Here is a 26946-nt window from a genome sequence, read left to right as displayed (position 1 = left end):
CTTTTAATCCCAGTATAAACCACTCTGTAACAGCTTTTAATCCCAGTATAAACCAGTCTGTGGCAGCTTTTAATCCCAGTATAAACCAGTGTGTAACAGCTTTTAATCCCAGTATAAACCAGTCTGTAGCAGCTTTTAATCCCAGTATAAACCAGTGTGTAACAGCTTTTAATCCCAGTATAAACCAGTCTGTAACAGCTTTTAGCCCCAGTATAAACCAGTCTGTAGCAGCTTTTAATCCCAGTATAAACCAGTGTGTAGCAGCTTTTAATCCCAGTATAAACCAGTGTGTAACAGCTTTTAATCCCAGTATAAACCAGTGTGTAGCAGCTTTTAATCCCAGTATAAACCAGTCTGTAGAAGCTTTTAATCCCAGTATAAACCAGTGTGTAGCAGCTTTTAATCCCAGTATAAACCAGTCTGTAGAAGCTTTTAATCCCAGTATAAACCAGTGTGTAGCAGCTTTTAATCCCAGTATAAACCAGTCTGTAGCAGCTTTTAATCCCAGTATAAACCAGTGTGTAACAGCTTTTAATCCCAGTATAAACCAGTCTGTAGCAGCTTTTAATCCCAGTATAAACCAGTGTGTAACAGCTTTTAATCCCAGTATAAACCAGTCTGTAACAGCTTTTAATCCCAGTATAAACCAGTCTGTAACAGCTTTTAATCCCAGTATAAACCAGTCTGTAACAGCTTTTAGCCCCAGTATAAACCAGTCTGTAGCAGCTTTTAATCCCAGTATAAACCAGTGTGTAGCAGCTTTTAATCCCAGTATAAACCAGTGTGTAACAGCTTTTAATCCCAGTATAAACCAGTCTGTAGCAGCTTTTAATCCCAGTATAAACCAGTGTGTAGCAGCTTTTAATCCCAGTATAAACCAGTGTGTAACAGCTTTTAATCCCAGTATAAACCAGTCTGTAACAGCTTTTAATCCCAGTATAAACCAGTCTGTAGCAGCTTTTAATCCCAGTACAAACCAGTCTGTAACAGCTTTTAATCCCAGTATAAACCAGTCTGTAACAGCTTTTAATCCCAGTACAAACCAGTCTGTAGCAGCTTTTAATCCCAGTATAAACCAGTGTGTAGCAGCTTTTAATCCCAGTATAAACCAGTGTGTAACAGCTTTTAATCCCAGTATAAACCAGTCTGTAGCAGCTTTTAATCCCAGTATAAACCAGTCTGTAGAAGCTTTTAATCCCAGTATAAACCAGTGTGTAGCAGCTTTTAATCCCAGTATAAACCAGTCTGTAGAAGCTTTTAATCCCAGTATAAACCAGTGTGTAGCAGCTTTTAATCCCAGTATAAACCAGTCCGTAGCAGCTTTTAATCCCAGTATAAACCAGTGTGTAACAGCTTTTAATCCCAGTATAAACCAGTCTGTAGCAGCTTTTAATCCCAGTATAAACCAGTGTGTAACAGCTTTTAATCCCAGTATAAACCAGTCTGTAACAGCTTTTAATCCCAGTATAAACCAGTCTGTAACAGCTTTTAATCCCAGTATAAACCAGTCTGTAACAGCTTTTAGCCCCAGTATAAACCAGTCTGTAGCAGCTTTTAATCCCAGTATAAACCAGTGTGTAGCAGCTTTTAATCCCAGTATAAACCAGTGTGTAACAGCTTTTAATCCCAGTATAAACCAGTCTGTAGCAGCTTTTAATCCCAGTATAAACCAGTGTGTAGCAGCTTTTAATCCCAGTATAAACCAGTGTGTAACAGCTTTTAATCCCAGTATAAACCAGTCTGTAACAGCTTTTAATCCCAGTATAAACCAGTCTGTAACAGCTTTTAATCCCAGTACAAACCAGTCTGTAACAGCTTTTAATCCCAGTATAAACCAGTCTGTAACAGCTTTTAATCCCAGTACAAACCAGTCTGTAACAGCTTTTAATCCCAGTATAAACCAGTCTGTAGCATCTTTTAATCCCAGTATAAACCAGTCTGTAGCAGCTTTTAATCCCAGTATAAACCAGTCTGTAGCAGCTTTTAATCCCAGTATAAACCAGTCTGTAACAGCTTTTAATCCCAGTATAAACCAGTCTGTAACAGCTTTTAATCCCAGTATAAACCAGTCTGTAACAGCTTTTAATCCCAGTATAAACCAGTCTGTAACAGCTTTTAATCCCAGTATAAACCAGTCTGTAGCAGCTTTTAATCCCAGTATAAACCAGTGTGTAGCAGCTTTTTATCCCAGTATAAACCAGTCTGTAACAGCTTTTAATCCCAGTATAAACCAGTGTGTAGCAGCTTTTAATCCCAGTATAAACCAGTGTGTAGCAGCTTTTAATCCCAGTATAAACCAGTCTGTAACAGCTTTTAATCCCAGTACAAACCAGTCTGTAACAGCTTTTAATCCCAGTACAAACCAGTCTGTAACAGCTTTTAATCCCAGTATAAACCAGTCTGTAACAGCTTTTAATCCCAGTATAAACCAGTGTGTAACAGCTTTTAATCCCAGTACAAACCAGTCTGTAGCAGCTTTTAATCCCAGTATAAACCAGTCTGTAGCAGCTTTTAATCCCAGTATAAACCAGTGTGTAACAGCTTTTAATCCCAGTATAAACCAGTGTGTAGCAGCTGTCAGAACATGAAGCTAAATTATGTAAAATGAGTGTATCTAGAAACAGGAGTAATGTGCTGTTTTCTTGGTTCTAACACTTCTTAACCATCTCAGGCTGATTAGGAGGTTTTTGGTTAAAACGTGGAGAAAGTCTGCTGCAGTGGTCGAGGCCTCAGCCTCTGTTTTTCCTCTGGATCATGTATCAGCAGCTCAGTTCAGATTTTATTCACTCACATTCCTGAGGATCAGTTCAAGCTGTAAATTCACACATATCCTGAGAGTCATACCTAGCATTGTGTACAGACATGAGGGTCCAGTTTGATGTGAACGTTTCACTGCAGGGTCCCATCAAGGTGACGGTACAGGAGCTGGACGGTTCCTTCAACCACACCCTGCAGATAGAGGAGAACAGCCTCAAACACGACATCCCCTGCCACTCAAAGAGCAGAAGGTACAGCCAGACTTTTCCTCCATCACCCATCAGATCTCATACATGTTAACTCTGTTAGTGGATTTTTTTCCTTTCTTTTTCCAGAAACAAGAAGAAGAAGATCCCTTTGATGAATGGAGAGGAGGTTGACATGGATTTATCTGCCATGGAGTAAGATGTTGCTCTCTTTCTGAGAATGGACCATTTTGTCTCGGTTGTTGTGTGAAACCGGAGAGAAATCCCAGTTTCCTAGTTACGTCACGGTTTTCCCTCTGCAGTGCTGACTCTCCTCTCCTCTGGATCCGGATTGACCCGGACATGTCCATCCTGAGGAAGGTGGAGTTTGAGCAGGCGGACTTCATGTGGCAGTACCAGCTGCGCTATGAGAGGGATGTGGTTGCACAGGTGGGATGAAGACAGGTGTTTCAGCATCATTCTGACCACATTCCCTGTCTCAGTGCTCGTCACGGTGACGGTAACTTCTCTCTTTTCTAGGAAGAGGCCATCTCTGCTCTGGAAAAATTCCCCACTCCGGCTTCCAGACTGGCTCTGACTGACATCTTAGAGCAAGAACAGTGTTTCTACAAAGTCCGCATGCAGGCCTGCTTCTGCTTGGCAAAGGTACACCCTCACCTGACACGAGGCTAGCAGCATGACCTGTCCGGTACCCGTCCCGGAAGTAGCTGTCCTTCCTGGTTCTGGTCCTGATGGAGGGAGGTTTTCTTTCCTGGTTCTGGTCCTGATGGAGGGAGGTTTTCTTTCCTGGTTCTGGTCCTGATGGAGGGAGGTTTTCTTTCCTGGTTCTGGTCCTGATGGAGGTTTTCCTTCCTGGGTCTGGTCCCGATGGAGGTTTTCTTTCCTGGTTCTGGTCCTGATGGAGGTTTTCTTTCCTGGTTCTGGTCCTAATGGAGGTTTTCCTCCTGGTTCTGGTTCTGATGGAGGTTTTTCTTCCTGGTACTGGTCCGGATGGAGGTTTTCTCTCCTGGTTCTGGTCCTGATGGAGGTTTTCTTTCCTGGTTCTGGTCCGGATGGAGGTTTTCGTTCCTGGGTCTGGTCCAGATGGAGGTTTTCCTCCTGGGTCTGGTTCTGATTAATTTTAAATGAAACTGGGAATAAATTCCGGCTTTCAGGGGTTAAAAGTTGACGTGTCATAAATTATGGAAGAAAAATGTTAAGAGAAGAATTAAGACGAAAGGATCAAATTTCCTCGATGAGCTTGAAGAAAATGATTTCCGTTTTCTTTATCGTCGCGGGTCCGGCTGTTGAAACGTATTCTCTGTATTAGTTCAGGTGTCAGGCTTTTCCTCTTTTACTACTTTACCTGCTGTGAGAACCAGGTAGGGGTCTACCTGTGGTTTGGTGCACCTAGCGCAGGTGGAGCGGTTAACATGGATGTTGGGTGCATATTTGACATGGTCCGTCAGGAATCCTCGGAGGCCACTGTCCTGCAGGATTTAGACGCTTCCTGGCTCCAACGGTGCTGACTATGGGGGGAGTTTGATGAATGAGTTCATTAGATGTGATGTTTGTAGAGTTTTGGTAGAAATGATTCTCCTTCTGTTTTTGTTCTCGGGCATGTTGTGCTGCAGCAGAAGGGAAACATGGAGAGGCCCCCCATCAGACCCCGCTCTGTGGCTGCAAGATTTGGTCTGCTCAAGCTTCACCCCACTGGATTTCCACCTCTCACGTCCCACCTGAACCAATATTTTCACAGTGTGATAACTGAGTGGGGGGTTGAGGTGGCTGTCATTACGTTACAGTGTTTGGCTGCAGACTTCTGGGTAATTCACACAGACTCAGACGCTGGCCGCAAAGGGAAGTATGGCACGCTTTCATCCTCCCTGCACTCTGATTGGTCGGGCGCTTTTTGGTTGCATGTTAATGAAAAATGAACACACATGAAAAACAGCAAAAATCCTGCGTCTGTGACCCTTGGCCCCGTATTACCACATTAACATAACTTCCCTAATATCCTGTCAGAGAGCGCCGGAGCCCGTGGAAACCTCATGTGTACTCTTGCTGTTTACTTTGTAGCCCACAAAAACTACAGTGAACAGAAAGGCCATTGTTACACGAGCCCCCACATTCCTGAATGGTCATGTGATTTCTGTGCAGCGTTTCTCAAATTCCCACCATAACTCATGAGTCCAGCTCATTCAACCCTCCTGTGTTGATGGAGGGCCGCCAACATTCACCGTCCTCCTCTTGTGTTGTTTTCATGTCTTCAGATAGCGAACGCCATGGTGAGCACATGGCAGGGCCCACCAGCCATGAAGTCGCTGTTTACCAGGATGTTCTGCTGTAAGAGCTGCCCCAACATCGTTAAGACCAACAACTTCATCAACTTCCAGAGCTACTTCCTGCAGAAGGTACAAACTCTCCTTCCCTGAAAAATCTAAATAAGCAGTGTGTCTGGAAAAGTTAGAACAGGAGCAAGAAGAGGCTGGAAAAGTACCTGGTACAAACCAGAAACACCTGGAGGAGATTAGACAACTAACCAGGTTACCTGGGTACAGGTCAGTAACATGACTGGGTATAAAAGGAGCATTTCAGAGGGAGCTAACACATTTTAAAATCATCTGTTCAGAGGGTGTGATGAGTGAGAGCGGAGATGGAGTTTCTTCCAGGATTTAACCTTCATAGAGGTGTCAGACATACGACCGGTAAAACCTTTCCAAGGCAGGAGGGGAGCTTATTTGATCTTTTCTGTCTTTCTGACTTAATAGATGTGACTTCAGTTTGTATGATGAGGTGAGTCAGTTCAGGATTACCTGTGGAAATGTGCACGTATGTACATTTAGAATAAGTTCTAGACTTGATTATTATGTCAAATGCTGTATTTTTAACCTGTTTGGTGGTTTTTAGATCAAATGTGATCTGGAAGTTGGGAAAAATGTGGAGATGTGTAAACAAATAAGCATAAATAAAAATATACAATAAACATAAGTAATAAAATGAAATATTTAAATAACATCAATTCAAATGTGTTATTGAGCTGTGGTTATTTCTAGCTTAGGTTGTCATCTTACCGGTTCCACCCACTGGAAACTTCACCGTTATTTCGTCTTACCAGCTCCACCCACTGGAAACTGGTGTCTGATCTTCTGTTACGTAAAGACGTGAACCTTTCTGGTGATTCCTGTAATTCCAGCGTAGCAGAGGCCGCGCTGGGATCTAATGAATCTCAAATGCAAGAAATAAAGTCTGTAAACAAACGAATGGTTCACTTAACGGCAGAATATTTCCAGAGCCGTTACCGTTCAGCTGGTGGCGATGATCAGGAAACGATGCCTGTGTTTCAGACCATGCCGGTTGCCATGGCGTTGCTCAGAGACGTGCAGAACCTCTGTCCCAAAGATGTCCTCAACTTCATACTCGACCTCATCAAATACAACGACAACCGCAAAAACAAGGTAGAGGCCAGTAAACGGCAAGATTTAATTTTTTTATTTTGTTTGGAATTTTATTTTTATTATATTTGGTCCCATTTTAATTTACTTTTAATGTTTTGTTTTGTTTGTATTTGATTTCATTTCATTGTTAAAAATGTTATTTTTTGTTTTGTATTTAGTTCTGTTTGTTTTATTAGTTTTTCTTTTTAATTTAATTAGATTTAGTTAATTTATATTTTATTTTATTGTGTCTTATGTTTATTTGATTTTAATTTATATTTTATTTTTATTCTATAAACTTTTTATTTTGATTTTGTTTTTGTTTTTTGTTTCATTTGGTTTGATTTGAATTTATTTGGGTTTTGTTTTGGCGTATTTGTTTTACGTAGTTTGAATTTTTATTTCTTTTGTTGTTTATTTCTTTAATTTATTTATCTTTGAATGCATTAGTTATGTGTCATTCATGTAGTTTTTGTCTCTGTGTGAGGCTTCAGTGTAATCAGAGCGGTGCGTGTGAGGAAACAACATTAAAGGAAGAGTAGAAACGCATCTTTCTTTCTGCCGTCAGTTTTCAGACAACTACTACCGAGCGGATCTGATCGAAGCGCTGACCAACTCTCTGACTCCGGCTATCAGCATCAACAACGAGGTGCGGACGGTGGACAATCTAAACGCCGACGTGCGCCTCATCGTGGAGGAGATCACACGATTCCTGAACATGGAGAAGCTGCTGCCGAGCTTCAGAAACACCATCACAGTCAGGTAGAGCAGCTGGTCTCCAGCTGGGCGGAGAGCTGGCGTCTGAAACAGTCCTGTGTTCATCATCAATGTTGAACTGAAGAGAGAAATCAGGTTTATTTTAAAGTGATGTGTGAGAAAAATCTGTTTCTTCTTGCTGTGTCCAAATATCTCTTGGAAAATTGATTCCTTAAACGGACGAGTCCCTGAAAACAACGTAACCTTGATTTTCCAGCAGCAGATGTAGGAAGATCCACATTTTCTTTCAGAGAAATTAATAAAATATATTGAGTTATTTTAATTAAAGAGCAAAAGCTTGTAAAGTTTGTCTGGAACACTGGGAACAAGATGTCTTCTCTGCCTTCCCTCCAGCTGTCTGAGAGCCATACGCCAGCTTCAGAGGAACGGTCACATTCCCAGCGATCCGTCTCTCTTTAAGTCCTACGCAGAGTACGGACACTTCGTAGATGTTCGCGTCGCTGCGCTGGAAGCTCTGGTCGACTACACCAGAGGTACGGCTTGGAGACGCCGCCATGTTTCAGGAACCTGCTGCTTTCACTGTGTCGGTGTTAAACTGGACCCAGAGTTTGACTGTCTGCTGTGTTGTTTTGCTGCAGTTGAACGGAGCTCAGCAGAGCTGCAGTGGCTGCTGTCCATGGTCCAGAATGATCCTGCTCACTATGTCAGGTCAGAAAACTCCACACACAAACACAGCAAATGTATGTCTTCTGTTCATGACTTTTTCCTGGGATAGAACGCTCCCTGCCATCTGGCCTGCTTGGGCTACTCCCTCAGAGGTTGGTGGGGGGTGGAGCCTCGGGGCTGGATGAGATTAGGGGAATGGTTTGGGATTGGAGTGGGATGGAGGCATGGATGTGGATGGGAAGGTGGGAGGGGAGGGTTGGGCTGGGGTGTGAAGTTTAGAGGGATGGGTGAGGTGAGGGAGTGTTGGGGGCATTGTGATCTCTGGGGTGCCTGGCCGGGTGCACTGAGACGGGCGCTGGCCTGTGGTGGGCGGCTGTCTGGACTGGCTCTGCCGCAGCAGCCTTCCTCTGCTTCCTTCTGTCTCGGTTCTGGTCTCTGGTGGACTGGCTCAATTCTGGTCTCTGGTGGTTCTGGTCTCTGCGGTGGACTGTCTCAGTTCTGGTCTCTGGTGGACTTTCTCGGTTCTGGTCTCTGGTGGACTGTCTCGGTTCTGGTCTCTGCGGTGGACTTTCTCAGTTCTGGTCTTTGCGGTGGACTGTCTCGGTTCTGGTCTCTGCGGTGGACTGTCTTGGTTCTGGTCTCTGCGGGGGGCTGTCTCGGTTCTGGTCTCTGCGGGGGGCTGTCTCGGTTCTGGTCTCTGGTGGACTTTCTCGGTTCTGGTCTCTGGTGGACTGTCTCGGTTCTGGTCTCTGGTGGACTGTCTTAGTTCTGGTCTCTGCGGTGGACTTTCTCGGTTCTGGTCTCTGGTGGACTTTCTCGGTTCTGGTCTCTGGTGGACTGTCTCGGTTCTGGTCTCTGCGGTGGACTGTCTTGGTTCTGGTTTCTGGTGGACTTTCTGTGTTCTGGTCTCTGCGGTGGACTGTCTCGGTTATGGTCTCTGCGGTGGACTGTCTCGGTTCTGGTCTCTGCGGTTGACTGTCTTGGTTCTGGTCTCTGCGGGGGGCTGTCTCGGTTCTGGTCTCTGCGGGGGGCTGTCTCAGTTCTGGTCTCTGGTGGACTTTCTCGGTTCTGGTCTCTGGTGGACTGTCTCGGTTCTGGTCTCTGGTGGACTGTCTTAGTTCTGGTCTCTGCGGTGGACTTTCTCGGTTCTGGTCTCTGGTGGACTTTCTCGGTTCTGGTCTCTGGTGGACTGTCTCGGTTCTGGTCTCTGCGGTGGACTGTCTTGGTTCTGGTCTCTGGTGGACTTTCTCGGTTCTGGTCTCTGGTGGACTGTCTCGGTTCTGGTCTCTGTGGTGAACTTTCTCGGTTCTGGTCTTTGCGGTGGACTGTCTCGGTTCTGGTCTCTGCGGTGGACTGTCTCGGTTCTGGTCTCTGCGGGGGGCTGTCTCGGTTCTGGTCTCTGCGGGGGGCTGTCTCGGTTCTGGTCTCTGGTGGACTGTCTCGGTTCTGGTCTCTGGTGGACTGTCTCAGTTCTGGTTTCTGCGGTGGACTTTCTCGGTTCTGGTCTCTGGTGGACTTTCTGTGTTCTGGTCTCTGCGGTGGACTGTCTCGGTTATGGTCTCTGGTGGACTGTCTCAGTTCTGGTCTCTGGTGGTTCTGGTCTCTGCGGTGGACTGTCTCGGTTCTGGTCTCTGGTGGACTGTCTCGGTTCTGGTCTCTGGTGGACTTTCTCGGTTCTGGTCTCTGATGGACTTTCTCGGTTCTGGTCTCTGCGGTGGACTGTCTCGATTCTGGTCTCTGGTGGACTGTCTCGGTTCTGGTCTCTGGGGGACTTTCTCGGTTCTGGTCTCTGGGGGACTGTCTCGGTTCTGGTCTCTGCGGTGGACTGTCTCGGTTCTGGTCTCTGCGGTGGACTGTCTCGGTTCTGGTCTCTGGTGGACTTTCTCGGTTCTGGTCTCTGCGGTGGACTTTCTCGGTTCTGGTTTCTGTGGTGAACTGTCTCGGTTCTGGTCTCTGGTGGACTTTCTGGGTTCTGGTCTCTGGTGGACTGTCTCGGTTCTGGTCTCTGGTGGACTGTATCGGTTCTGGTCTCTGCAGTGGACTGTCCCGGTTCTGGTCTCTGCGATGGACTGTCTCGGTTATGGTCTCTGCGGTGGACTGTCTCGGTTCTGGTCTCTGGTGCACTGGCTCAGTTCTGGTCTCTGGTGGTTCTGGTCTCTGCGGTGGACTGTCTCAGTTCTCGTCTCTGGTGGACTTTCTCGGTTCTGGTCTCTGGTGGACTGTCTCGGTTCTGGTCTCTGCGGTGGACTTTCTCGGTTCTGGTCTTTGCGGTGGACTGTCTCGGTTCTGTCTCTGCGGTGGACTGTCTTGGTTCTGGTCTCTGCGGGGGGCTGTCTCGGTTCTGGTCTCTGCGGGGGGCTGTCTCGGTTCTGGTCTCTGGTGGACTTTCTCAGTTCTGGTCTCTGGTGGACTGTCTCGGTTCTGGTCTCATGTGGACTGTCTCAGTTCTGGTCTCTGCGGTGGACTTTCTCGGTTCTGGTCTCTGGTGGACTTTCTCGGTTCTGGTCTCTGGTGGACTGTCTCGGTTCTGGTCTCTGTGGTGGACTGTCTTGGTTCTGGTCTCTGCGGTGGACTTTCTGTGTTCTGGTCTCTGCGGTGGACTGTCTCGGTTATGGTCTCTGGTGGACCGTCTCAGTTCTGGTCTCTGGTGGTTCTGATCTCTGCGGTGGACTGTCTCGGTCCTGGTCTCTGGTGGACTTTCTCGGTTCTGGTCTCTGGTGGACTTTCTCGGTTCTGGTCTCTGCGGTGGACTTTCTCGGTTCTGGTCTTTGAGGTGGACTGTCTCGGTTCTGGTCTCTGCGGTGGACTGTCTCGGTTCTGGTCTCTGCGGGGGGCTGTCTCGGTTCTGGTGTCTGCGGGGGGCTGTCTCGGTTCTGGTCTCTGGTGGACTTTCTCGGTTCTGGTCTCTGGAGGACTGTCTCGGTTCTGGTCTCTGGTGGACTGTCTCAGTTCTGGTCTCTGCGGTGGACTTTCTCGGTTCTGGTCTCTGGTGGACTTTCTCGGTTCTGGTCTCTGGTGGACTGTCTCGGTTCTGGTCTCTGCGGTGGACTGTCTTGGTTCTGGTCTCTGGTGGACTTCCTGTGTTCTGGTCTCTGCGGTGGACTTTCTCGGTTATGGTCTCTGCGGTGGACTGTCTCGGTTCTGGTCTCTGCGATGGACTGTCTCGGTTATGGTCTCTGCGGTGGACTGTCTCGGTTCTGGTCTCTGGTGGACTGGCTCAGTTCTGGTCTCTGGTGGTTCTGGTCTCTGCGGTGGACTTTCTCGGTTCTGGTCTCTGCGGTGGACTTTCTCGGTTCTGGTTTCTGTGGTGAACTGTCTTGGTTCTGGTCTCTGGTGGACTTTCTCGGTTCTGGTCTCTGGTGGACTGTCTCGGTTCTGGTCTCTGGTGGACTGTATCGGTTCTGGTCTCTGCAGTGGACTGTCTCTGTTCTGGTCTCTGCGATGGACTGTCTCTGTTATTGTCTCTGCGGTGGACTGTCTCGGTTCTGGTCTCTGGTGGACTTTCTCGGTTCTGGTCTCTGGTGGACTGTCTCGGTTCTGGTCTCTGCGGTGGACTGTCTTGGTTCTGGTCTCTGGTGGACTTTCTGTGTTCTGGTCTCTGCGGTGGACTGTCTCGGTTATGGTCTCTGCGGTGGACTGTCTCGGTTCTGGTCTCTGGTGGACTGGCTCAGTTCTGGTCTCTGGTGGTTCTGGTCTCTGCGGTGGACTTTCTCGGTTCTGGTCTCTGCGGTGGACTTTCTCGGTTCTGGTTTCTGTGGTGAACTGTCTTGGTTCTGGTCTCTGGTGGACTTTCTCGGTTCTGGTCTCTGGTGGACTGTCTCGGTTCTGGTCTCTGGTGGACTGTCTCGGTTCTGGTCTCTGCAGTGGACTGTCTCTGTTCTGGTCTCTGCGATGGACTGTCTCTGTTATGGTCTCTGTGGTGGACTGTCTCGGTTCTGGTCTCTGGTGGACTGGCTCAGTTCTGGTCTCTGGTGGTTCTGGTCTCTGCGGTGGACTGTCTCAGTTCTCGTCTCTGGTGGACTTTCTCGGTTCTGGTCTCTGGTGGACTGTCTCGGTTCTGGTCTCTGCGGTGGACTTTCTCGGTTCTGGTCTTTGCGGTGGACTGTCTCGGTTCTGGTCTCTGCGGTGGACTGTCTCGGTTCTGGTCTCTGCGGGGGGCTGTCTCGGTTCTGGTCTCTGCGGGGGGCTGTCTCGGTTCTGGTCTCTGGTGGACTTTCTCAGTTCTGGTCTCTGGTGGACTGTCTCGGTTCTGGTCTCTGGTGGACTTTCTCGGTTCTGGTCTCTGGTGGACTTTCTCGGTTCTGGTCTCTGGTGGACTGGCTCAGTTCTGGTCTCTGGTGGTTCTGGTCTCTGCGGTGGACTGTCTCAGTTCTCGTCTCTGGTGGACTTTCTCGGTTCTGGTCTCTGGTGGACTGTCTCGGTTCTGGTCTCTGCGGTGGACTTTCTCGGTTCTGGTCTTTGCGGTGGACTGTCTCGGTTCTGTCTCTGCGGTGGACTGTCTTGGTTCTGGTCTCTGCGGGCGGCTGTCTCGGTTCTGGTCTCTGCGGGGGGCTGTCTCGGTTCTGGTCTCTGGTGGACTTTCTCAGTTCTGGTCTCTGGTGGACTGTCTCGGTTCTGGTCTCATGTGGACTGTCTCAGTTCTGGTCCCTGCGGTGGACTTTCTCGGTTCTGGTCTCTGGTGGACTTTCTCGGTTCTGGTCTCTGGTGGACTGTCTCGGTTCTGGTCTCTGTGGTGGACTGTCTTGGTTCTGGTCTCTGGTGGACTTTCTGTGTTCTGGTCTCTGCGGTGGACTGTCTCGGTTATGGTCTCTGGTGGACCGTCTCAGTTCTGGTCTCTGGTGGTTCTGGTCTCTGCGGTGGACTGTCTCGGTCCTGGTCTCTGGTGGACTTTCTCGGTTCTGGTCTCTGGTGGACTTTCTCGGTTCTGGTCTCTGCGGTGGACTTTCTCGGTTCTGGTCTTTGCGGTGGACTGTCTCGGTTCTGGTCTCTGCGGTGGACTGTCTCGGTTCTGGTCTCTGCGGGGGGCTGTCTCGGTTCTGGTGTCTGTGGGGGGGTGTCTCGGTTGTGGTCTCTGGTGGACTTTCTCGGTTCTGGTCTCTGGTGGACTGTCTCGGTTCTGGTCTCTGGTGGACTGTCTCAGTTCTGGTCTCTGCGGTGGACTTTCTCGGTTCTGGTCTCTGGTGGACTTTCTCGGTTCTGGTCTCTGGTGGACTGTCTCGGTTCTGGTCTCTGCGGTGGACTGTCTTGGTTCTGGTCTCTGGTGGACTTTCTGTGTTCTGGTCTCTGCGGTGGACTTTCTCGGTTATGGTCTCTGCGGTGGACTGTCTCGGTTCTGGTCTCTGGTGGACTGGCTCAGTTCTGGTCTCTGGTGGTTCTGGTCTCTGCGGTGGACTTTCTCGGTTCTGGTCTCTGCGGTGGACTTTCTCGGTTCTGGTTTCTGTGGTGAACTGTCTTGGTTCTGGTCTCTGGTGGACTTTCTCGGTTCTGGTCTCTGGTGGACTGTCTCGGTTCTGGTCTCTGGTGGACTGTATCGGTTCTGGTCTCTGGTGGACTGTATCGGTTCTGGTCTCTGCAGTGGACTGTCTCTGTTATTGTCTCTGCGGTGGACTGTCTCGGTTCTGGTCTCTGGTGGACTTTCTCGGTTCTGGTCTCTGGTGGACTGTCTCGGTTCTGGTCTCTGCGGTGGACTGTCTTGGTTCTGGTCTCTGGTGGACTTTCTGTGTTCTGGTCTCTGCGGTGGACTGTCTCGGTTATGGTCTCTGCGGTGGACTGTCTCGGTTCTGGTCTCTGGTGGACTGGCTCAGTTCTGGTCTCTGGTGGTTCTGGTCTCTGCGGTGGACTTTCTCGGTTCTGGTCTCTGCGGTGGACTTTCTCGGTTCTGGTTTCTGTGGTGAACTGTCTTGGTTCTGGTCTCTGGTGGACTTTCTCGGTTCTGGTCTCTGGTGGACTGTCTTGGTTCTGGTCTCTGGTGGACTGTATCGGTTCTGGTCTCTGCAGTGGACTGTCTCTGTTCTGGTCTCTGCGATGGACTGTCTCTGTTATGGTCTCTGCGGTGGACTGTCTCGGTTCTGGTCTCTGGTGGACTGGCTCAGTTCTGGTCTCTGGTGGTTCTGGTCTCTGCGGTGGACTGTCTCAGTTCTCGTCTCTGGTGGACTTTCTCGGTTCTGGTCTCTGGTGGACTGTCTCGGTTCTGGTCTCTGCGGTGGACTTTCTCGGTTCTGGTCTTTGCGGTGGACTGTCTCGGTTCTGGTCTCTGCGGTGGACTGTCTCGGTTCTGGTCTCTGCGGGGGGCTGTCTCGGTTCTGGTCTCTGCGGGGGGCTGTCTCGGTTCTGGTCTCTGGTGGACTTTCTCAGTTCTGGTCTCTGGTGGACTGTCTTGGTTCTGGTCTCTGGTGGACTTTCTCGGTTCTGGTCTCTGGTGGACTGTCTCGGTTCTGATGTCTGCGGTGGACTGTCTTGGTTCTGGTCTCTGGTGGACTTTCTGTGTTCTGGTCTCTGCGGTGGACTGTCTCGGTTATGGTCTCTGGGGGACTGTCTCAGTTCTGGTCTCTGGTGGTTCTGGTCTCTGCGGTGGACTGTCTCGGTCCTGGTCTCTGGTGGACTTTCTCGGTTCTGGTCTCTGGTGGACTGTCTCGGTTCTGATCTCTGCGGTGGACTGTCTTGGTTCTGGTCTCTGGTGGACTTTCTGTGTTCTGGTCTCTGCGGTGGACTGTCTCGGTTATGGTCTCTGGTGGACTGTCTCAGTTCTGGTCTCTGGTGGTTCTGGTCTCTGCGGTGGACTGTCTCGGTCCTGGTCTCTGGTGGACTTTCTCGGTTCTGGTCTCTGGTGGACTTTCTCGGTTCTGGTGTCTGATGGACTTTCTCGGTTCTGGTCTCTGCGGTGGACTGTCTCGGTTCTGGTCTCTGGTGGACTGTCTCGGTTCTGGTCTCTGGTGGACTTTCTGGGCTCTGGTGGACTGTCTCGGTTCTGGTCTCTGTGGTGGCTTCTGGTCGCCCAGGGCTTGCGGCCTTCTTGGTCTGCCTCTGATCCTCAACACAACTCACCCCTAATGCTTAGTACACACACACACACACACACACACACATTCTAGCTGCTGGGGTGTTGACTGCTGTTCATGGTTTCTACAGGTCTTCTTCTCCTCTGAAGGTCTCTAGAAGCCTTCAGGAAGTTTCCTGCTGTTTAGCTTTGACTGTTGTTGAGGTTTATTTTCTACCTTTTGATTTGTTCTCCTTTTTCTATCTTTTCTCTTCCTGTTTCTCCTCCATCCTCCAGCAGTTATGAACAAAAACACATTTTAAAACAATAATAAAAACAACATTTAAGATTCGAGGGGAGCCGCACATCCAAAAGGCTCCTATTGGCAGAATAAATTAGTTCAGCACAACACGGCAGCCAGACCATCATCCTGCTGTCATGACGCTGGGCAGGGTAAGTTTAAAAAAAAAAAGATGGGCATAGGTACACCAGTCTGAGACTAACTGGGTCTAAAAACTGTGGAACAAAGCATGGAAACCACTGCATGGACTCTGGAAGACTTCCAGAAACCACTGTCTCTGAAACCCAGCAGAAATCATGCAGAGAAGAAACCAGATGTGAACAGGATCCAGAACCAGCTTCTTCCGTCTTCTCTGGACCAAAGCTCATTTAAAACGGTCTGAGGCAAAGTGGAAACCTGAATGAAGATGTGAACTACAGGGTGTGCAGAATTATTAGGCAAGTTGTATTTTTGAGGATTAATTTTATTAGAGAGCAACAACTATGTTCGCAATGAACACAAAAGACTCATAAATATCAAAGCTGAATATTTTTGGAAGTTGGAGTGGGGCTTTTTTAGTTTTAGTATCTTAGGAGGATATCTGTGTGTGCAGGTGACTATTACTATGCATAATTATTAGGCAACTTAACAAAAACCAAATATATACCCATTTCACTTATTTATTTTCACCAGGGAAACCAATATAACTCAAAATTTACAAATATACATTTCTGGCATTCAAAAACAAAACAAACAACTCAGTGACCAATATGACCACCTTTCTTTGCGAGGACACTCAAAAGCCTGCCATCCATAGATTCTGTCAGTGTCTTGATCTGTTCACGATCAACATTGCGTGCAGCAGCAACCACAGCCTCCCAGACCCTGTTCAGAGAGGTGTACTGTTTTCCCTCCCTGTAGATCTCACATTTGATGAGGGACCACAGGTTCTCTATGGGGTTAAGATCAGGTGAACAAGGAGGCCATGTCATTATTTTTTCTTCTTTTAGACCTTTTCTGGCCAGCCACGCAGTGGAGTACTTGGATGCGTGTGATGGAGCGTTGTCCTGCATGAAAACCATGTTTTTCTTGAACGATGCTGACTTCTTCCTGTACCACTGCTTGAAGAAGGTGTCTTCCAGAAACTGGCAGTAGGACTGGGAGTTGAGCTTGACTCCATCCTCAACCCGAAAAGGTCCCACAAGCTCATCTTTGATGATACCAGCCCATACCAGTATCCCACCTCCACCTTGCTGGCGTCTGACTCGGAGTGGAGCTCTCTGCCCTGTACTGATCCAGCCACGGGCCCATCCATCTGGCCCATCAAGACTCACTCTCATTTCATCAGTCAGTAAAACCTTAGAAAAATCAGTCTTATGATATTTCTTGGCCCAGTCTTGACGTTTTATCTTGTGTGTCTTGTTCAGTGGTGGTCGTTTTTCAGCCTTCCTTACCTTGGCCATGTCCCTGAGTATTGCACACCTTGTGCTTCTTGGCACTCCAGTGATGTTGCAGCTCTGAAATATGGCAAAACTGGTGGCCAATGGCATCTTGGCAGCTTCACGCTTGATTTTCCTCAGTTAATGGGCAGTTATTTTGCGCCTTGTTTTTTCAACACGCTTCTTGCGACCCTGTTGACTATTCTGAATGAAACGCTTGATTGTTCGATGATCACGCCTCAAAAGCTTGGCAATTTTAAGAGTGCTGCATCCCTCTGCAAGACATCTCACTATTTTTGACATTTCAGAGTCCGTCAAATCTCTCTTCTGACCCATTTTGCCAAAGGAATGGAAGTTGCCTAATAATTATGCACACCTGATATAGGGTGTTGATGTCATTAGACCACACCCCTTCTCATTACAGAGATGCACATCACCTGATATGCTTAACTGGTAGTAGGCTTTCAAGCCTGTACCGGTTGGAGTAGAACAACATGCATAAAGAGGATGATGTGGTCAAAATACTCATTTGGCTAATAATTCTGCACACAGTGTAGTTTGTGGAAAGCATGGACGGCGTGTCCTGCAGACTAAAGAGGAGAGGGAGCATCCAGCTTGTTATCAGTGGACAGGTGAAAAGCTGCATCTCTGATGGGATGGGGCTGCATTAGTGCCTATGGCGTGGGCAGCTTCCACATCTGTGAAGCTCCATCAATGCTGAAAAGTACATGGAGGTTTTAGAGCAACATCTGCTCCCATCCAGACAACGTCTCTTTCAGGGAAGACCTTGCAGATTTCAGTGCTGAACCACATCCTGCATCCATCACAGCAGCATGGCTTCACAGGAGAAGAGTCCGGCTGCTGAACTGGCCTGCCTGCAGTCCAGACTCTGCTTCCTCTGCCTCAGGTCTGTTTTTAGAAATGTCTGGTCGTTGCACCATGCTTCCCCCCTGATCCAAGAAGGGACGACTTAAAGCCAGATCCAAAGGAAACAAGACTTTTATCCTGATCGACATCATCTCTTCACACCAGCTAGATTTCATGTTCGTTATGGAGACGGGCTCAGCCCGGTGACTCATTCCTTTTCTGAACTGCTTCCCTGAGTGCTTCTACTTCAGCTTGTGTCGCAGCGCAGGCCGAGGCGGCGGATTGAATCAGTCTTTCAGTACCAGCTGTTACAGCCACCCTCAGTCTCAGGCTTTTAGGTGCAGACTGATCCTATGTGCGCTGGTTTATCGTCCGCTGCTGTTCAACAAAGGTTTTAATCAGGAGTTTACAGATTTTGAGGGCATTCTAGCAGTGAACTATGATAGTTTTTTAATTGTTGCATTTCAGTATTCATATTTGTTGTGAATCTCATCCTTTGGTCAGAGATTTTCTTAACCTTACTGACTCTTAACCTCTCCCAGTCGGTTTCTGGAATAACGCGTGAGAACGGGCATACATTGGGTCTCGTGCTATCATTTGGATTAAACTTAAGTGTCAGTGAGGTTCTTAACACCCACATTTCGTATCATTTCCCTATCCTCTTCAACATTACACTCCCACGTCCAGTTACACCCCTTCCAGCCCGCCGGACTCGCATTCTTACCCCTTTAACTGCAGCCCACTTTTCTGAGGCTTTGGCTGTCATGCAGTCCAAGACCAGGACTGCAGTCGTGGTATAGACACCTTACTGAACCTTTTTATATCTCCATCTGCAGTGTTATCATGGAGTAGCACCCTTCCAATTCAGGCGCAGCAGACTGCATCAGAACCATGGCTCCACGACACTCGCATCTGTAGATGTGCAGAACGGAGACGGAAGGAGGGCCGGCTTCACGCTGTTTAAAGACACTTTACTGGAATACCAGAAGGCTGTTATATCCACTCTCATATTGGTCAACAGTCGTAAACCTCAGTTTCTTTTTAGGGTCCTGGACACTCTTTATACTTTATTTTTAATTTTCCTTTTACATAACAATTACAGTAACTCGTATAGGTAAAGACAACAGTAGACAAAGAAAAGAAAAAGAACCAGTGAGTTCAATGACTAGGAGGCGACGTTGCTCCTTCTCCATCATTTCCTATGGAACCTGCATATTGAGGCGAAAACCGCTGTCCTCCTCCAGCCAAGCGACAGGCGACATTCGTGCATGTGACGCTCGGTCATGTAGACACATCTGTTCTCCTCGGCTTTCACTTGTAGATAGGCACGTTGTCTGGGCTTTCCTAAACCTTCTTCTTGCTTACTTTTTTGTTTTCTTTCATTTTCTACCATTTTGTTATTATTGTGTGCTATTTTGCTTATGTTTTTTATTTTATTGCTGTCTAATGTTTTTTATTGTCTGTCTGTACAGAACTTGGGTTGTTTTAAATGTGCTATAGAAATAAACTGGACTTGGTGGCTCCAGAACTCAACTGTTTTTTAGATTATCAAACTTTATTTCATCGTGTGAATTTATAAAGATCTGCTTAAAATAAAAGTGTTCTCATCATTTCCCTTTAGTAGTCTGTTAAATGTATTAAACAGCTTTACATTTCATCCTTAGGCTCAGGTTCCTTCCTGGTTTTCCTCTGGTTGTACATCCCTGCAGGCAGGAACAACCCTCTTTGCTTCTCTGGGTCCAGGATCAGTGGTCATCCAGCCTTCCAGATGACGACTGCTCCTGGATCCACTGAAGGAAACGGTTGACATCAGCTATGTGTTAATGTATGACGATGATGCTAAGATCTGCTCTTATGTATGGCCTCTGAGGCAGCGTATAAACCTCTGAGCTGAACCACCTGTCAGGCTGACGTGGTGTTGCTGAGGCTGGAAGTATGACTGTTAGTAAACACACCTGCACGTTACTGAAGTTTCCATCTCTGTGTGTTTCCTTGGTTTTGTCTAAGCAGACATAAGATCCTGAGCATACTCTGCAAGAATCCACCGTTCACCAAGACGGCCGACTCAGTGCTGTGTAACGAAGCTCTGGTTGATCAGCTCTGGAAGCTCATGAACTCAGGTAACACACACACCTGTGCTGTTAATACACAAACATGTTTGGAAATCAACATGAGAATGAAAGTTTAAACAAGTTTATCTTGAATCAGCTGACAGCCTGCAGATCTGACCTGATGATGATGACGACGAGTCTAGTTATTCTTCCTTTAACTACAGAGATACACGTTGAAGCTGCTGCTGTCAGAAGAACACAGAGTCAACCTCTTCCTCACCTGCGCCCCTGTACAGGTTCAGCACGATGCTACAGATGTTAGCAGACAGCAGGAAACCAGGAGTTACATGACAGCTGGTTCCAGAGACGTCTGTCTCATCATGGTGGGACAGAAACTCTGGAGCTAGCAGCCAGGACCCGAAACCAGGTCTTACTGTTGCTGTTTGTGGTTGCTGAATCTTTTTTAAATCAGGGTCTGTTTGCACTTTACTATTTGCTTGTACTTTGTAGTAGTGGGTGCACAAGGCAGCATATTACTATCGCTTTGTCACAACTTTCAGCATCTACCCCCACAGCTTCGACTGTTATATCAAAACGTGCGTCTCGATCAGGAATTTTCAGAGTGACTACAGTACAGAATGTTCCTGTCGTCATAGCAACAAGCAGGCCAGGGCAGTTGTATGTGTAAGATTGGAATCACACACACAGATATAGCAGCATAAAGGCCGACCAGAAGAAGAAAGCAGAATTTATTACTAACAGAACTTTGTAGAAATAACACACAGATCAACAGTGACCAAACCTTTTCTCATCTCATCGTTCTCTCAAGTCTTGGCTTTCAGGAGAAAAAATATTGTTATTGAAACAAACACACAACAGAAACTATTTCCATGTTTCCACTTTTTCCTCATTTCCAGTTATTCCTGCTACTATTTACCTGCTATCCTCACTAAACCAACTCCAGCTCAGCTGCTTTGTGGCGCCACCGTGCATCAGAAACGTCTTCTTGGCTTTATTCCAGCCATAGAGGAGCATTATTTTTCTTCTTTTCACACACACATAGAACTTTCTGCTCACTGGTTGATCTTTGGCTGCTCCTGATTGGACGTTACCGTCAATCTAAGCTCTCTGATTGGTGGAAAGTCTGACAGGAAGTGGCTTCATCATCATGTCCAGGTCTAAATAGAGGTCTCTTAGCAACATAGTAGTGATGGTGATGTTTTTATGGTGAAATGTGATAAATAATGCTGTTATCATGGATCATGATGGATTTACCAGATAGAGTCTCTGAATAAAACTACATTTAGTGGCTGGATTGTAAACCTCCTGGATAGGATAGAAATGTCTGGAAACCTTCTGTAGATCATCTAAAGGGTTAAATATCCATCACATTTACCCCACAGAGCTACACACCACCACTGCTGAGAGACTGGTGATGGTAGAGAGAGACTGGTGATGGTAGAGAGAGAGACTGGTGATGGTAGAGAGAGACTGGTGATGGTAGAGAGAGAGACTGGTGATGGTAGAGAGAGAGACTGGTGATGGTAGAGAGAGACTGGTGATGGTAGAGAGAGAGACTGGTGATGGTAGAGAGAGACTGGTGATGGTAGAGAGAGACACTGGTGATGGTAGCGAGAGACACTGGTGATGGTAGAGAGAGACTGGTGATGGTAGAGAGAGACTGGTGATGGTAGAGAGAGACTGGTGATGGTAGAGAGAGAGACTGGTGATGGTAGAGAGAGACTGGTGATGGTAGAGAGAAACACTGGTGATGGTAGAGAGAGAGACTGGTGATGGTAGAGAGAGAGAGACTGGTGATGGTAGAGAGAGAGACTGGTGATGGTAGAGAGAGACTGGTGATGGTAGAGAGAGAGACTGGTGATGGTAGAGAGAGACTGGTGATGGTAGAGAGAGAGACTGGTGATGGTAGAGAGAGAGACTGGTGATGGTAGAGAGAGAGACTGGTGATGGTAGAGAGAGACCTCGGGGAAACCTGCTGGAGGTTTCAGGGTTAATGTGTTGGTGAACTTAATCTATTTTAAAATAACACAATTAAGATGAAAAAAATCATACAAAACTCGATTGTTATTTTATTATATTTTAATGAACAACACAAACACTGATATCAGAACTCAGATGTGGTCAGACTGAATGCCACAGTCTTCATCAGAGTCTGTAAAGGACGACAAACTGTTGGTGTTTGTGAATGAGCTGTAACAGCAGCTGGTGGAAACTGGGATGTTTCTGGTTGCTTTCAGGATCCTCCATGTTTAGTGTGGTGCTTTGCTGCTGCCTCATTGTCCTTTTCTCAAACAAACATGTTTTAGCTCCACTCCTTTTTCTTTCTGACAATGTTTTCCAGCCTCCCAGGTCAACATCTGCTCAGCGTTTCATCAGATCTGAAGACGGTTGCTTCTGGCTTTTCTTCTCCTCTGACCACAAACTGACCCATTCACTCACTGGTTGGCCACAGTCCATCTACTGGAGCTGAGCAGCTTCTTGCTCATTCTCATTTCACAACCTCTCCATCTGCAGGCAGCAGAACCTGGACCAGAACCAGGAAAAGACTCTGGACCAGAACAAAGGCCAGGGTCTGGACCAGAACCTGGAGCAGACTGTGGAGTAATTTATTTCATTTTATTTTATTGCTGCAACCAGCCAAATTAAAACTTACCTGAGAGGAGGCACAGAAGAAGAAAACGAAGAAGAGGAGGTCCTCCAGCCTTCAGTGGTTCCCAGTACAGATCCTGATGGTGTAAACCAGAGAACTTGTTCTTCTTTCCCTCATGTTTTCATTCTCCATTCAGAGCCAAATAAACTGGGTCTGGGGAACCAGCCAGGTCCGAATGGACTGGTTCCAGTGGGTTCTCTTTCATGACTGCAGGTCTGAGGATAAATAATCTCTCTGTCTCCTTCTGTCATGGTTATGTGGCCATTTTAGTCACCGTGAAGTGAAGAATCTCTCCGTTGTGGTGAAGAACCCCCTGCCTCCCATTGTGTCCTCGGATTTCATTATTTCTTTTTCTTCCAGGGGGTCCTTGTAGCTTTCAGCTAGCTAACCATGCTGTAAAGCTGCAGCGTGCCAACCCAAACAGCCGCCAGCTCAAAGCCAAACACACGTCTCTGTTCCCAGATTCCTGCCGACCTCGGCTCTGGTTGCAGCCTGTTGTTCCTCTTATTGATTTACAAGCAGGATGAACAAACTGCTGATTATTCTTTCCTCTGGACTCCTGTTTGCCGGCTGGCTGCAGCCAGTTTAAACACATGCTCACCACAATTGTATGTTATAGAACCCCCCACCCCGAGTGTTAAACACAATGATGAAGGTCAGTCCTGCACAAACGCTGCGCTTTATGTCTCCTCAGTAGCCGGTTGGGCCCCGTTGTTCGGCTCCGGGTCTTTGGACCGTCGGCTTCAGAAGGGCTCTGACGTTTGTTTGTGATGGTTTTATCTCTGCGAGCGTTTCCAGTACGTGTGATTGAAGTGCAGCCAACATGTCTGGAGGCGAAACGTACATTTATCTGACAGATCTTTAAGCTGTTCAGGGAGACCAGGATCAGAGTGTGACCCCGCCCCTTTTCCCTGTGTCTCGTTCAGGTATGTCCTACGACTGGCGACTGCGCTGCGATGCCGTGAACCTCTACTACACGCTCTTTGGCTTGACTCGGCCCTCTTGCCTGCCTCTGCCAGAACTGGGCCTGGTCCTCAACCTGAAGGAGAAGAAGGCGGTCCTCAACCCCACCATCAAACCGGAGCCAGGGGTCGGCGCCGTCCTGGACTCGCCCGCCAGCATCGGCATTCACGGCGTGGGCATGAGCTACAGCACGGTAAGTGTCAGGAGTAGTCTTGTTTCAGCCGAGAAGAAGACGAAGCAGGGCGATGGAACATCTGGATCATTGAATGAGTCACACTGTCAGGATGATGTCAGCTGTCACTGGTTGCCTTGACAACGGGAGGAAAAGTGACACGTCTGACTGAACTAAAATCGTTACTGTGACCAGTTTCTCAAAGAATGATGACTGAATGTTTTCCTGATTCCTGGATCTTTGTTTTCCAGGTGGATGAAGAACCCGATCCCATCTCGCTGGGGGTGTGTGGAGTTGGCCAACCCCCCCAGGGCCTGAAGAGAAAGGCTGAGACCCCGCTGGGCTCTCCTCCAGAACCAGGACAGGTTCTGCAGCAGCAAGATGACGATGGAAGAGGAGGACGGTACAAGATCCGGGTGAGCTGCTGCTTCTCCAACACATTCCCTCAGGAAGGGACCCGATCGTCGCTGCTGACCAGTAAACTCTGATTTCTGTGGTTCTGATCCAGTTCAACACCATGGAAGATGAAGACATCGACATGGAGACCGTTCATGACAGTCAGGCCTTCATCCACCATCATCTCAACCTGTTGGAAAGGCCTTCAACGCCAGGTAAACAGAACCCAGTCCAGAGCACGCGTCTGAACCACCTCCCGGTCCAGAGCACGCATCCGAACCACCTCCCGGTCCAGAGCACGCGTCCGAACCACCTCCCGGTCCAGAGCCACCTCCCGGTCCAGAGCACGTGTCCAAACCACCTCCCGGTCCAGAGCACGCGTCCGAACCACCTCCCGGTCCAGAGCACGCGTCCGAACCACCTCCAACCCACCAGAACTCTGGTTTCAGACTGCTTTCTGAGGTTTTACATCCAAACTGCTGCAGGAAATCAGATAGACTAAAATCTAAATAAAGAAATCTCTCAGCCTTCCAACTTTTGTTTTATGGAAAATAATAAAAAATAATTATTTTATTAAACAAATATGTCAGCATTATGTAACCAAACTGGTATTTAAAGGGTTAAAATCCTCTTAATTATTCATTGTTTGATCGTTTTGATCAGGACTAAAGCCGATCAAACAATTTAACCCAATAAACTATTTTTGTAGACATTTTGTCCTTAATGACTTAAGAGGGTAGAAAATTTTAATGTTGATCCTACAAAAAAAAAAAGCATCAAAGTTAATAATTGGGGTAATCTTTGATCAGTCCAAGACTGATTAAAAATTGTCCAACAGTGACACCAGTTACCAAACTTAAAATCCTCAAAATGTTTTTAATGCGTTAATTTATTTAATTGACCTCAGAAAAGTTAAAAGTTGAATTCCAGTTTCTCAAGAGAAACAAATACACCACATGCACGAAAAGAGGTGGACAGGTGAAGAGGACACAAATATGCAAAAATGTTCACAGTGGTGCATGAGGGTCAATCCCAGATTAACTCAGATTGTGTTCACATGGTGAGTTTAATGACCGGATTTAAACTTTACCATCATCAAACTTTATTTTGAACAGTTCACTTGGAAAACAAACTGATCTGTTGGAGGGAAAGATGAAAAATAAGAAACGTATAATAAGCTGGTTACAGACGACTGTTAGGGTTGAAGAAGGAAGACTTTTCTGGCAAAGGAAAACATCCGGTCGGCTACAATCTGAAAAAAAATACATCGTCTCCTCAAATCAAGTGTGATGAGACCAAGGTTGGACATCAGCCCCACAGTGAAGCATGGTGGTGGCATCTCTTCATCTGGAACTGGGGCTTTAGTCCAGGTGGAGGGAGGTCTGAACAAGTCCAGATACCAGGTTCACTTCTGGTCTAAAACCTTCGGACATCTGCTAGAAAACCGAGGCTGAAGAGGAATTTCCTCTTCCAACACGACAGTGACTCCAAACAGACGTCCAGATCAACTAAAGAACAAAGTTCTGGAACGATCCAGCTAGAACCAGAACCTAAATCCATCAGTGGATCTGTGGGATGACCTGAAGAGGACTGAGAACCAGAGATGTCTTCAATCTGACCGACGTGGAGCCAGTTTGAGAGGAAGAGGGAAATATTTCCATGATGAAAGACTCCTGGGATTGAATCTGGAAAATATTATTTACAATCATATAAAAACATAATAAATATAATAATAATAATAAAAAGTTATTGTTCAGGTTATTAAAGGTCACATTAACCCTTAAACCTTCATCAGATCAGCTCCGTCTCCTCCTCCACCAGGAGCAGCAGTGTGTGTCTCTGTGGGGTAAATGTGATGGATATTTAACCCTTTAGCTGATCTACAGAAGTTTTCCAGCATTTCTATCCTGTCCAGGAGGTTTACAATCCAGCCACTAAATGTAGTTTTATTCAGAGACTCTATCTGGTAAATCCACAATGATCCATGATAACAGCTTTATTTATCACATTTCATCATAAAAACATCACCATCACTACTATGTTGCTAAGAGACCTCTATTTAGACCTGGACATGATGATGAAGCCACTTCCTGTCTGACTTTCCACCAATCAGAGAATGAATCTGGTCTAAACCTCCCATTTCTTTCTTCTCAGGAAAAGAGCCACAGCTGGTGGAGCAGACCCTCCTGTCCATGCCCGCCACACCCGTCCCCCCCTTCCCCAAAGACACCGCCTCCTCGTCTTCTAAGCACGGAGGTGACCACGCCCATCACCACCACCACCACCACCACGAGCACAAGAAGAAGAAGAAGAAGCACAAACACAAACACAAGCACAAGCACAAGCACGAAAGCAAGGACAGGGAGAAGGACCGAGACCGGGACAACTCCCACACCTACAGCAACAGTCCGGCCAGCGGCAGGTCTCTGCGCTCGCCGTCCCTGTCCGACTGAACGCTCGCAGGTCCGCTTCCGTTTGATCCCACCAAGAACCAAACCCATCCCTCTGCAGCAAACATGACCCGAGTCTTCGCTTCACCCCACAGCTCGGCTAGCAGCAGCCATGGTGGATGGTGGTTCTGTGGACTGAGCTGAAACTGTTCCTTTAATCCAGCTGTTTCCAGCGTGCTCCGTGTCAGGAGATGTTTAACCAGCTTTGATCCAACCGCCCTGGCTCTGATGAGGTGGTTTTAAACTCAGAGCAGAGTCCACAACTCCCCAATCTGGATGAAGAGCGGGTCAGAACCAGAAGCCTTCCTTGTTTTAACGTCAGCTATTATTTTTCAGCTGATCCCACTGAGGACTTTTCCAGAAACCACCAGATTTTCCCCCTTTGGCTTCATCCAGGACACAAACTTTTCTACATTTAATTTCATGTTGTACATTTTAAAAAGAATAATAAAATGAACCAAGTTTTTGTCCTTTTACTTTGAAGACAGTAAACTGATCTGCTTTATGTTTTGAGGCAAGGTTTATTTGTGCAGAGCCTTGCATTTAGAAGATAAAAGCATTAAAAGTAATAAACACAGGTCCAGAAGAAACAGTAGAAATATTAGAACAAACTATAACTAATGAAATAGATGAAATAGAAACTGAAAACATCAGGTGATTGTAGACATAAATCATCATCATTGTTAAATCTATTATGCAGGAAAATATATAAAGAAAGGAGAAAGAAATATCTCCATTTTCATTTAAAGCTTGAAAAACTTTTCAGTGAATTACCAAAACGAAGTTTTAGGTCAGACTTCAGGTTTCAGGCCAAAGGATGGAGGCCTGCAGCCGGATCCACGGGGACGGTCCAGGCCTCCTTCCTCTCCTTCATGGAACCAAACTCCACATATCACAGGAGTAGATCTGTAGTTTCAAA

General features: G+C 47.2%; 1 protein-coding gene across 2 annotated transcripts in view; it reads left to right on the top strand.

Annotated features, from left to right (window-relative positions):
* Positions 1-26510, top strand: part of taf2 (TAF2 RNA polymerase II, TATA box binding protein (TBP)-associated factor) — a 49591-nt gene extending 23081 nt beyond the window's left edge. Inside the window, exons 14-28 of one of the 2 annotated variants that reach the window (XM_041988150.1) lie at positions 2899-3008; positions 3093-3158; positions 3266-3392; positions 3483-3608; positions 5216-5356; positions 6290-6400; positions 6948-7141; positions 7490-7629; positions 7735-7804; positions 19335-19444; positions 22973-23202; positions 23433-23597; positions 23690-23792; positions 25732-26028; positions 26066-26510. In XM_041988150.1, the coding sequence (XP_041844084.1) occupies positions 2899-3008; positions 3093-3158; positions 3266-3392; positions 3483-3608; positions 5216-5356; positions 6290-6400; positions 6948-7141; positions 7490-7629; positions 7735-7804; positions 19335-19444; positions 22973-23202; positions 23433-23597; positions 23690-23792; positions 25732-26028; positions 26066-26067 (1992 nt within the window). In that variant the 3' untranslated portion in view covers positions 26068-26510. Of the gene's footprint in view, positions 1-2898; positions 3009-3092; positions 3159-3265; positions 3393-3482; positions 3609-5215; positions 5357-6289; positions 6401-6947; positions 7142-7489; positions 7630-7734; positions 7805-19334; positions 19445-22972; positions 23203-23432; positions 23598-23689; positions 23793-25731; positions 26033-26065 lie in introns of both variants that reach the window. The other variant, XM_041988149.1, reaches the window with a different exon arrangement.
* Positions 26511-26946: the final 436 nt, after the last annotated feature.

This window comes from Melanotaenia boesemani, chromosome 6 (assembly GCF_017639745.1).
Source record: "Melanotaenia boesemani isolate fMelBoe1 chromosome 6, fMelBoe1.pri, whole genome shotgun sequence".
NCBI lineage: Eukaryota > Metazoa > Chordata > Actinopteri > Atheriniformes > Melanotaeniidae > Melanotaenia > Melanotaenia boesemani.
The sequence above is the reverse complement of the archived record's forward strand: the minus strand, read 5'-3'. Positions and strand labels throughout refer to the sequence as shown.